The 12,770-nt window shown below is 41.8% G+C and overlaps 1 protein-coding gene across 1 annotated transcript; it reads left to right on the top strand.

Moving 5' to 3' along the window:
• Positions 1–233: 233 nt before the first annotated feature.
• Positions 234–12,593, top strand: LOC117057440 (vomeronasal type-2 receptor 26-like). The gene is made up of 8 exons (XM_033168284.1): positions 234–287; positions 2,430–2,657; positions 3,671–3,774; positions 5,057–5,348; positions 6,373–7,233; positions 8,198–8,425; positions 10,612–10,738; positions 11,690–12,593. Exons 1-8 carry the CDS (start codon positions 234–236, stop codon positions 12,589–12,591), a joined length of 2,796 nt encoding a protein of 931 aa, XP_033024175.1. The 3' UTR covers positions 12,592–12,593.
• The last annotated feature ends 177 nt before the right edge of the window (positions 12,594–12,770 follow it).

The raw sequence follows: 12,770 nt of genomic DNA, 5'->3' as shown, positions 1-12,770 counted from the left end.
CACTTCATATTTCTTCCTTGGCGATTTCTTCCTTCCTTCCTTTGTTTGATTTGATAAGAAATGATGCTGTGGAGATCTTAAGGTGAAGACAGGAGAGGTAAAGTGACTGGATTTTTAATAAGATCAAAAACATCCAGTATGGCAGGTATATTGTTGGACATTCCACTGACTGTTGGCATCCTTCAGCCAATGTTTGATGAGAAAATAACATTGATTTGATCTGAAGATAATGAATGGAGAATGAAAGTAAACTAGAGCTTAATGAGAATGGAAGCGGAATCAAAGAGGTCAGAGAGACTGCATGTTGCACGTGTGTGCCCATAATGGACCTCCGCTTCCTAGAATCCGGGCTTTTTAAAAAATATTTTTAATTGAATTTTACATATTTTTAATAATCATTGCATCATTCACATAACAAAAAACAAAAAGAATACTGTCCTCATAATCTCTCACCATCCCCCCATTACTTCCCTCAACTTCCTCTTTTCATTTTTACGTAGCAATTTCTTCTGCTTGTTTTGTTGTTCTTAATTTGGAGTCTTAGTATAATTATTATTGTTTTCTTGTTGTTTTGATATCATTGTTGTATTTTCTGTACTTATTTTAGTTGTTGTAAGTGTTTAATCAAAACCTGCTAGTTAGTGAGTCCATTTCACTACATTGTTTCTTTAGGTATAACATAAATGATTCTCAATCTTTCTTAAAGTCTCTATTTTCCTTATCAAGGAGTCTTCTGGTTAACTTTCAGCATATTCCATCAATTTTTCTTGCCATTCTTCTTTCGTTGGTATTTCTTCACTTTTCCTTATTTGGGCTAGCAATAACATGGCCGCAGTTGTTGCATACATAAAAATATTTTTCTTCTTTTTTGGCAACTCTTGACCTGAAATGCCTAGTAAAAAAGCTTCTGGGCTTTATATAAAGGTTGTCTTAAACATTCTTTTCATTTCATTATAAATCATTTCCCAACAATTTTTGATTATTTTACAATCCCATCACATATGAAAAAAGTGTCTTTCATCCTATTAGCCATTATGCTGGCAAAAAAATGTAATCATTATTTAATAACCAAATTGGCCTATATTTTTTAATTAAAGTTAAATCTGCCTCTTGTTTTGGAATTAATGTTATGTGTGCCTCTTTCCATGTCTCTGGTACTTTTCTAGAATCCAGTCTTAACCTTTGAATTTATTCCTGCCATACAGCTCTTAAGGTCGCAATGCCACTGCTTTCTCCCAATTTCAACCCTAAACCAAAGCCTAGGTTGGCAGCTGTACTCACTTATCTGGGAGTAAGTGCCCATTAAATCTTAAAACATTTATTTCTGAGTAGACATCTGTACTATTATACAGCATGCTAACTATGCTTATTAGTGAGTGTCTGTAAGATTATGCTCCCCTTGCAGAAGGTCCAGGTATTCAGGTAGAAATAGGAATAGAAGGAAGTTTGACAAATAATAATGATAATAATAATAGTGATAATGATAGTGTTGGAGATTCATTCACCTGTGTGTAGTCATGGGTTTGTTGTATATCACATGACTAGGTATGTGTTTTAATTCCACAGAGTGGGAAGTGGGAAGTGACGGTAGACAGGATGTTTGTCTTACTGTGTTCCTTGAAGTGGGACTGTTGTCCTTTGTTCTTTCTCTTTGCTGCCTGATGCTAGACAGAGAGGGAGCCATGTCTGAGAGCTCCGTGTGTATTATATGTAAATAAAGTAGGTTAGCCAACATGCTGAGTTGCTGTGGTCTGTTACGCAACTGCGCAAAACTCTGCGGATTCTAAGAACATGCTGATGTCTTCCCAGATCAGTCGCAGTGATGTCTGGGGGCTGAAGAATCTTAAGAAGGAAGGAGGGAACATGCAAGTCGGGCATGTGTCTCTGCCAGGGTCCTACTTGTGTGTAGGCTGTTTCCTGGCAGATAGTAATAATTTTAATATTTATACGCTACCCATCTGGCTGGGTTTTCCCAGCTCCTCTGGGCGGCTTACAGCATATATAGAAACATAGTAAAACATACTATTTAGTTGTTAGTGGCTTTCAATCCCCCTAGAGCAGGGATTGGAAGCCTATAGCCCTCCAGATATTGCCTGACTACAGCCCTCATCATTGCTGACCATTTTGCATACTGGCTGGGGCTCGTGGGTTTTGGGATCCATCAACATCTGGAGTGCCACATATCCCCAGCCCCTGTCCTGGTGGAATTGAAGTAGAATACATACTTTAAAAATAAAAATGTGGAGGTTTGCAGAAGAACCAAAGACATCAGCGTCACTGAATAAAGTTGAACACTGACTTAAAATCCACCCAGAAGGCTGAGAAGGCAGGCTCAGCAACTTTGGGAATCCTGACCACCCTCAGCGGGGTCTGGATGAACAGTGGGGCCTGAGAGATTTCAAGAATCCTCTTTCTCCATAAGGTTCTAGCTCACAGAGGTGGACAGAGTCCAGAGAGATTTTATTGAAGGCTCTATAAAAGGAGTCATACAGGGACTTGCGGTGAAGCGCCATACTAGCCAGTCGGGAGAAGCCCCAGCTCCGGGGACCTCCGACGCTGTCAGGGAAGGGGGAGCCATAACTGTGATACGGCCCCCGAAAATACTTCGGGAAGAGCGTCCTGAAGACGGATACCCTTCGCACCTCCCTTACTCTCCGGTAAGCCCTAGTAAGGGCTCCCGAGAGTGAGCGAGGTGGAAGGCGGGGTACTGTGGATCGATCACTACCCTGGCACTGTGAAGCTGTGACAACCGGCGGCAGAGAGCGCTTTGCTTCTTCTTGAAATTCCTCTTTCACCCTAAGGTTCTAGCTCACAGATGCAGACAGAGTCAAGAGAGATTTTATAGAAGGCTCTATAAAAAGAGTCATACAGGAGGGCATGGGACACCAACTCAACCTCTCCAGAGTCACAGGAGCATTTGCCCTTGGGGCAAACATACATGCCTAGGCTGAGAGTGAGGCAAGGCAACTGTCGTCCCCTGGAAAAGTGTGGGACAGCCATTGTATTCATGCCATAGTTGATGAGAATCCAAGTCCACTCAGCCAAATTCCAAGATGCTGACACCATACAACATTTTGGAGTCTCCATTGGCTACAAGGTCTTCTATTGTGAGCTTCTAACTTCTAATTTCACCTATACACCACTGCTGCATTATTATCTAATGAAAGGGAATTTAAAATAACAGTTCTGAATATGTGACAAACAATTTTTTTCAGAAATTCCACAGGGAATCCCTAGCATTCGATGAATGACTACATTCCTGTTTGGTTATTAACAGGGCTATCATTAAATCTGCTGCTCCTCAAAAATCCCTGTACATTTTCCCTGGCCACTGGCAACATAATGCAAAGGTTAATAAAAATAGCCAGAATTATTTAAATAGTGTTTGGAATCAGCAAGTCTAAACTTGGATACTCCCAGATTGCATCCTCTCAGGTAACTAAACTACAGTGGAAATTAGAGAGTTTTATTTTTTTTATCTTGGAGAGGCAAGCTGCAATATTGCCAGAGAAATAGTGATTTCTGTGTAGAACAAACATTTGCTGTTGTATTGAGGATGCTGATTTTAGTGGTCTTGCTGCTGACACTGTTTTCTTACAAAGGATGTCAGGCTCACATAGCAAAATGCAGGCTCCAAGGTCCACACCGTCCACTTCACATGTATCATCAGCCAGGAGAGTTCCTCATTGGTGGTATTGTTTCCCATGGTGCCTTCATGTCCTCTCCAGCAACATTCACTGAGGAACCCCCACCAGCATTGCCTGAAGAGCTTGTGTAAGAACTAAGCCACTCATTTATTACAGCAGGGGAATGATCAAACCAAGAGTTGCAGCCTCAGCATAATGACTGAGGCTGCAAACTTCTACCCATTTACCCAGGGATAACCACTTTCAATTTCAGTGGGACATATGCTGATGTAAAATCCATAAGAATCTCGTGTGAATTAAAAGAATACTGTAGAAGCTCCCATTTCTCAATAGGGGAATGAATATAAATGTATTGGGTGTGTGTGTGTGTGAGAGAGAGAGAGAGAGCCCTTTTGAACAGCCGATTTTAATAGACTTTTTCTGAACAGGAGTGCTCGTGAGAATGTATTTTAAAAAACTTTACAGAAGCTGAATGCTCATATCGTTTCATTTCCTGATCTTCTAAAGTTTGTTGCACAATGATGGTATATATTATGAAGTATAGAATTCTGTGAATTACAACCACCATCTCTGCCTCATGAGTAAGGAAGCGGTCATTGCAGCAGAGAGATCTGAAACTTTGTAAATGTCAGAGAGAGATTTCAGAAGTGTCAAGGAAAGACCTCACGGGTTCCAATGTTCCTATGGGCACTACATTAACAACCCCTGGTCGAGATACCCTTGGCCTTAAGAGATTGGAGAACTGGGACAAAACTAACAAAATCAATTTGAATAGGGACAAATGGCAGGTTCTGCACTTAGGCAGGAAATACCAACTGCACAGATCTAAAATAGGGAACACCTGGCAATGCCAGTAGTACACTTGAAATGGATCAAGGAGTCTGCATCAACAGAAGTATAGTGCCCCAATCAGAAGAAGTAATAGAGCAGCTCTATTCTTCCCTGCTCAGACCACACCTGGAGTACTGTGTTCAGTTGTGTTCAGCAGAATTTAAGAAGGATTTTGACAAGATGCAATGTGTGCACAGGGGAGTGACACATGTGATCAAGTGACTGAAATCCAAACCTTATGAGGGAAAGTTGAGGGGGTCAGGTATATTTAGCTATGAAAATAGAAGGGTAAGGGGATGTAGGATAGCCAATTTCAGTTATCTCAAGTGCTGTCACTAGGAATATGGAGCAAGCTTGTTTTCTCTTGCTCCAGAGGGTAGGACCCGAACCAATGAGTTCAAGTTGAAAGAAAGTAGATTCTGTCTAAACATCAGGAAGAACTTGCTGATTATAAGAACTGTTCAGCAATGGAATGGACTGGGAGTTAACTCCAGTGAAGTCGATATGAATATCTACTGTGTTGATATGTAAAAGGATATATTAATTCCTTCTGATACTGTTTGCAACTCTCATTCTAGGGCGGTGCCTAAGATTTACCAGAATATCATGGCCATGGCATTTGCAGTGAAGGAGATCAACAAAGACCCTCACATCTTACCCAATATCACCTTGGGCTTTCACTTATATGACAGCTATAAAAATGCAAGGAAAACATATTTTGCCACACTGCTGCTTCTATCCAGGGCTGAGAAATTTGTTCCTAACTATATATGTGATGTTGAAAATAATCTGGCAGGGGTCATTGGGGGACTTGATTCTGAAATCTCCTTTTATATGGCAACTGTTTTGGATATCTACAAGTTTCCGCAGGTAGGACAATAACTCTATTAGCTGCATAGAGAAATAGGCTGAATTCACAGCACCTGTTCAGGGTGTGTTACCTGTTCAGGGTGGGGATAAAATTGGAATAGAACCAGTTCTTTGGAAAATAAAGATGGTACAGTTCAGGGTTTAGGACCAGTTCAGGGTGAGGGTGTAATTGGGGGAAGAATCATGTACACCACCTTGAGATGCTTGGAAAATAAAGGTGGTACAGAATTAAAATAACCTAAATAGAGGGGGGGGAGGGTGCAATACCAGAAAAAATACGCGGTACCCCCAATCTCTTACACACACCTCAAGGACATCCCAAAGGCCAATGATGGGAGAGTGGGTTTCTTTATCACCAGCCATGACACCATACCAAATATGTAAATGTTTAGGGGGAAAGCACTTTCAAATTAAACACACTCTGGAGGTATGGCAAATTGCAGATATAATCCAGTTATGCGGGAAAATAGTAATAGTACTGAGCAGCTGGTTCCAAAGTGAAATAAATGTTCGTAAATGATGTCTGAGAAGTCTTGAAAAAGAAGAGGGAGAAATGGCAGCTCTTCTGTGTGTTGGGGTTAGTGCATCATGAAGACGAAAGAAGCTCCAGAGAAGGAATGTGTATCTGACCCAAGTTGGAATTCTGACATGGCTACAGTAAACAATGTCTCATGTAGGAGTAGGCAATCCTCTGTTTAGGGCATGGTGTGTCCCTCCAATCAGGTTTATCCATCATACAAGATCCTGAAAGCATGCATAAGGTTGGCTGGTTGGTTGGCTGGTTTATAAAAAGATAAAATAGGCACAATGCCCCTCTCTGGTCAACAGAACAAATGTTTAACAAGCAGGAATGGCAGATGATCCCAATTTTCAGGCCATTTGCATGTGTATCTTTTGTATAAATGAGAGAGGGCATGCAACCCCTGACTAAAAGGATTCACCACATAATGTATACTGTATGAATAGTTTGAAAGAATTCTGTAACTATTACTTTGTCTCTTCTCTTCCTCCATTCCTCCTTTAGCTCATTTATGGCTCTGCTCCAGTGATGAATGATAAAAGCCCAGGGCTTCCCTTCTACCAGATGGCAGCCCCAGAAGCCCTTCAGTATAAGGGAATTCTCTCTTTGCTTCTGCATTTCAGGTGGACATGGATTGGAGTCATTACAACAGACAATGACGATGGAGAAAGATTTCTGCAAACCATTTTCCCAATGTTTACCAAGAGTGGTGTCTGCTTTGCATTCCTAGAAAGAATCCCCAATTTTAGTTTTATTTCTGAAATTACTGGAATGCTACAACAGGGTGCAACAATAAGCCATAAAATGTTTATCAGCAAAGCTAACATAGTGGTTGCCTCTGGAGAATCTTATTCCATGGCAACATTTAGATGGCTTCCAAACCTATCAGAACAGGATGACATAAAAAATAATGTAAAAAGTAAAGTATGGATAATAACAGCCCAGGTTGAGTTTGCTTCATTAGAGTTTCAAAGGTATTGGGATGCAGGAATATTCAATGGTGCTATATCCTTTGAAATTCACTTCAAAAACCCACAAGGATTTCATCAGTATGTTGTGCACAGAAACCCTTCTGGCACAGATGGGGACGGTTTTATCAGGGACTTCTGGCAACAGGCCTTTGGATGTGTATTCGCAGATACCACTTCAGACAAGGTGGAGGGGAATATTTGCACAGGAGAAGAGAAGCTGGAGAACCTTCCTGGATCATTTTTTGAAATGAGCATGACAGGCCACAGTTACAGCATCCACAATGCTGTCTACGCCATGGCCCATGCTTTACATGCCATGTCCACATCGAGACTCAGACACAGAGGAATGGCATACGGAGGGAGAGGGAAGAATCTGAATCAACGGTTTTGGCAGGTAAAGGCTGAACATCTTCAAAAAAGAAAGCACTGTTGCTTCCTCAAAATCAGATTTGTGCCCAACATTGGGGGAGGGGAGGTCATTACATCACAGATGACCAATCATTCCCCCTCCCCAACATCTTACCTTCATCAAAGGGATGCACTAGTGCAAAGATGCTTCACACTGCTGCAGAGATCACCAGCGTATTTTCCTGGGATGTTTCCTTGCCATCATCAGAAGGACCTGCCAAGATGAAGATAGGGTGTCTTCACTCTGGCACATCCTTTTGAAGATTATGATTTTATTTTGGAAATATTGTATGGCACAGGGCACCTACCCCCAACCTTTTGAATACTCATGGGTTCACAAAATGCTGTCACCTTGGTCTTCCCTCTCAGAGTTCAAACATTTGGGCAGAGTCCACAAATGAATCTATAATTCTGCTGACAGAGGAGAACGCACTGATATGATGGTATCCTTGATGATTCCCCACATATCGTGCTGCTTGCAAATCTGGACTACATAATGGCAGTATACTTCAGAGGAAAGGGAAATGATGTTTGTGTCATATTTTGAGTGGATATTGCCCTGTATTTGAGGGAAAGCATTTGTATGAGAGACACTTTGCAACCCACTGAGATGCTACTGCATTCACAGATATGAATCAGTGGTCCAAGTCAATAGAGAGGTTCAGCATTATCTCTAAGCCCATATTCACCAAATCCTTCCTCAGAGCAGGTGGCTGCACAACACTGTGTCTCATGAGATGGAGAGGGAGAAAGGAAAGGATGGAAAAGGGAGTGTAGGGAAGAAGGGCTGTAAGAAAGAGTGAGAGAGAGGCATGTTTGTGCAAGATAATGGGTTGGCTCTCTCCATGCGTGGACCTGACTCCACTCACAGTTGCCTAAATCACCACCCATCATTTGCTGGATGCTCTGTAGCCTTTTCTAAAAACCTGTCTTTTCTGTTTTCAATCTAGCTCCATCACTTTCTGAGAAGTATCTCATTTAACAATACTGCAGGAGATGTGGTCCTCATCAACCAGAATGGAGAGGCAGCATCTAGCTTGGATATTGTCAATTGGATTATATTCACAAACCAAAGTTTGCATAGAGTGAAAGTTGGGAGGATAGATCCACAAGCTCCTCCAGACAAAATATTCATCCTTGATGAAGATGCTATAACATGGCACAGTTGGTTTAACCAGGTAGGGCCACATTTTTATCTAATTCAGAAGAGATTCAATATAGCTTAAGCAATAATTATCCACCTGCCTGTCTAATCACTGTCCTTTGAGCTGCAAGTTACTGATTAGTGGATGGCCAAAGCAGGGTCACCAACTTGAATAAAATATTGAGGGTGGGGAAGGTAAGCCCCACCACTTGCTTCTATGTAACTTGTGCCTCTAACTTCTCTGCTCCCTCAATCTTTTCTATGGGCCCCATGTGGGATCCAGAAACAGTCTGGAGAAAAGTTAAGATGCCACTAGATCCCACTTTCCAGTCACTTCAGTTTAAAGAGCAAAATTCATTACATTAACAAAAATATTTGAAAATGGTAGAGTAGAGGACCTGGGCATGCACCAATGAGCTCTATGAGGTTCCCATGGTACCACAGTGGAAATCCTAGACTTAAAGGTTTGGATAAAGCACTTCATGAATAAATAAGTAAATTCACCATGCATATCCCTAGAAGAATGTTCCCTGTGGAGCACCCTCCCTCCAGATGTCAAGGAGATAAAAGACCTACATAACTTTTAAAAGACACCTGAAGGCAGCCCTTCAGGAATAAAGGCAAATATTTCATTAAGGAGGTTACAAAACAGTAGAACCCTTTTACTATAAAATACAGTTAAGTAAGACAAACAGTGTAAACCATGGGTAGGCAAACTAAGCCCCAGGGGCCAGATAAGGCCCAATCGCCTTCTCAATCCGGCCCGCGGACGGTCCGGGAATCAACATGTTTTTACATGAGTAGAATGTATGCTTTTATTTAAAATGCATCCCTGGGTTATTTGTGAGGCATAGGAATTCATTCTACTTTTTCCCAAAATACAGTTTGGCCCCCCACAAGGTCTGAGGGACTGTGGACAGGCCCCCTGCTGAAAATGTTTGCTGACCCCTGGTGTAAGCTCACTTTGGGGGATCTGATTGCAAACCAAAATAGTGAAAGCTAGGTTGTCTCACCCTAACCCCAACCCTTCACAGACCCCACTAGAGGCTTCAGCCATACAAAAGTGGTTTTTGCATCACACAATCTCCATCTGAATGTGGGTCATTAGGCCCAAGTCAAATACTAGTTTTCCTATGAAATGGCATGTATACAGGATAGCATGTTTTCTTTCAGCCAATCATGGGCTTGGCATACATTTCCCCTGCTCTAGAGGGTGTACATCTGAAAGACCAATTAGCTATCCAGTGGATTTTTGCACAATCATATTGACCTTGAAACAATCTTACATCAAACAGTGCACACAGGAGGTCAGTTGGACTCATTAAATAGGTTCTTTTTTCCCTTTCTGGAAGACTGCAACCAAAATCCTAAGTATATAAAGAAAACTATTGCAAAATATACCAAAAAATGAGATTTCTTTATAAATATTAAATACTGAACTGAATGGAAGACAATGTATAAATTGATAATCCCCATGATTTTGCCTTTCTTGTGAGAAAAGTGGAGAAATGAAGTGGTTGGGAAAAGGAGGGGGGAAAGTGAAAACAGACAGCAGAAGAGGCAGGAGACCACTAATCTTCTAAGGGGTCCAGTGGAAGAGGTGGAAGCAGGAAAAAAGGTGAAGATAGAGAAAGTGAGGGAGGGGGCTGAGAGCAAAGGTGTGAAGAGCATTAGGAATGGATGCATCAGCCCTCAAAAAAGAGCAAAATATGTATTCCAACGTATATATTCCCCTTAACATGCTCAGTGTCAAATCTCTTGGATAGCTTCATTCCAATTCATGTATTTGTCCAGAATTTTTATTTTATTATTTTATGAAAACTCATAAGTACACATTCCTCAAAAATCCCTTATTTGAAACTATAAGGATCTCTTCTCCAGACAGCATCTGATGGGTCCAAGAACAGGTGTAGCCACCAACACGAAATCAATTCTAGAGATGTCTACCTAGTGGACAACATTCTAAGATGTAACCATTATAACAAGATTAACAGGGACACTAGAGTAACTTCAAAGTGTGCCTGCACATCCCAGAACAATAGAGGAGATATCACATCACGTCAAACATTACTACAGTACTACTAAAAAGAAAAGTAGCAATTGCTCTTGCTAGAGGCATTCCGTGTCAGTTTAGAAACATAGAGAAGAGCCTTAGAACCCAAAACATTCTGAACTCATTATTCTCTTGATGATTCTTCTGGTCTTTCATTTACGGAATAGACTCGGCCTCTTTCTGTATGTACTGGGAGTTGTCTTCCGGGATCAAGCAAGAAAGTGAAGGAGGGACAGCCACCTTGCTGCTACGATTGCATCCCATGTGCAGAGGGGAAGATTGCAAACCAGGATGGTAAGGGAAATAATGAGATTAAATGGATCCATTTGATTGAAAGGTGTAAGGATGGCTGAGCTTAAGTTTCAAAAGACGAGATAAGCTATTGTGTGTGTGTCCCTGCCACTTTGTGGTCATTTCCCTTCAGATATTGGTAGTAGTAATAACAATAATACATATGCTGCCCATCTGACTGGGTTCCCCCAACAATTCTGGGAAGCTTCCAAAAAATGAAAACATCAACCACAGTAAAACATCAAACATTAAAAACATCCCTATATGGGGCTGTCTTCAGGTGTCTTCAAAAAGTCAGGTTGTTGTTTATTTTGGACATAAGGGGGGCGCGTGAGCAGCACCCATACAGATGGAGCAAGTGAGGTGCGCATACCAACAGTGCACGCTCACCCTCAGCCACCCTACAGCTGGGGGCGAGGCAACAGGCGGACAGAGCGGAGCCTGCTGGCGCCCGAGTCGCATGGCTTGGGCGTGCTGCAGGCCCTGCGGTGAGTGCAGCCCGCCATTTTGTCATCCCCCCTCAGGGTGACACCCAGGGCATTCTGCACCCCCATTCCTACACCCCTGATCTCAGTATACAGGCTGAACAATTGGGGTATACAGGGACAATATTTAGAGAGATACGTAGTTGGAATATGTTGATCAAATGAGAATAACGATGCACTGAGAATAGCCAGGTGGTATGTGGTTCAAATTGTATCCAGAGTGGTCCTTGCCATTCCTTCTGACTTACACAAGCTGCACTCAAGCTAGTGTGATGATACATTCAAATATCACGAGGAGGAATGGCCCTGGCTGTGTTGATTATAGGACCAAATCGCTCTGAACCACATGATAGAGTACAGGACATATTTTTTAATTTGAGCTGAGCTCTTTTCTTCTCAGACAGAAAGTAAGCATTTCAGCAAGCTGGCGTGAAAGGAGCTAAAGACCATATCCTTATTTTTTTTCAAGATATGAATGACTGTTATAAATGCCCAGACAAAGACTATCCAAGCAAGAACCGGGATGCATGTCTACCCAAGGATATCAGCTTCTTGTCTTATGAAGAGCCTTTGGGCATTGGTTTAGCCTGTTTCTCTCTTTCCCTTTCCTTGATCACAGCTCTGGTACTTGGTACGTTTATAAAACACCACGACACACCCATTGTCATTGCAAACAACCGAAACCTCACCTACACTCTCCTCATCTCTCTCCTGCTCTGCTTCCTTTGTGCATTGCTCTTCATTGGCCGACCAGAGAAGGTCACGTGTCTCCTCCGACAAACAGCTTTTGGTATCATCTTCTCAACCGCTGTTTCTTGTGTCCTGGCAAAAACCTTCATGGTGGTTTTGGCCTTCATGGCTACGAAACCAGAATCCAGGATGAGGAAATGGGTGGGGAAAGAACTAGGCCACTCCATTCTCCTTTCCTGCTCCATTGTTCAAGTGGGCATATGTACAGTGTGGCTGGCAACCTATCCCCCATACCCAGATGTGGACATGCACTCAATGGCAGAAGAAATTATACTAGAATGTAATGAAGGGTCTGTGTCCATATTTTACTGTGTCCTCATCTACATGAGCTGCCTGGCAACTGTAAGTTTTGCTGTGGCTTTCCTCGCCAGGAAGTTACCAGACAGTTTCAACGAAGCCAAGTTTATCACTTTCAGCATGTTGGTCTTCTGCAGTGTTTGGCTGTCCTTTATTCCTTCCTATCTGAGCACCAAGGGAAAATATATGGTAGCTGTGGAGATCTTCTCCATCTTAGCATCCAGTGGTGGGTTGCTGGGTTGCATATTTTCCCCCAAATGTTATATAATGGTACTGAAGCCTGAGCTGAACAATAGGGAACAGCTAATAAGGAAGAAAAATTAAAGAAATAATAAACCTGCCCTTTGCTGTCTTTCGTGCTTTTCTCTGTGTGTACAGTAGAATATGTGGAAATATATGTTCAGTTGCTTCCTTATATAATTTTTATGGAATCTAAGTTTCCATAGTTGAAAATTCATTTGTAAAATTGACTTATTTGCTTTGAAGAAAGGAATCATAAGTTT

This window comes from Lacerta agilis, chromosome 14 (genome assembly GCF_009819535.1).
Source record: "Lacerta agilis isolate rLacAgi1 chromosome 14, rLacAgi1.pri, whole genome shotgun sequence".
In the NCBI taxonomy this organism is placed as follows: Eukaryota; Metazoa; Chordata; class Lepidosauria; order Squamata; family Lacertidae; genus Lacerta; species Lacerta agilis.
Note: the sequence above shows the minus strand (reverse complement) of the source record. Positions and strands in the feature narration are given on the sequence as shown.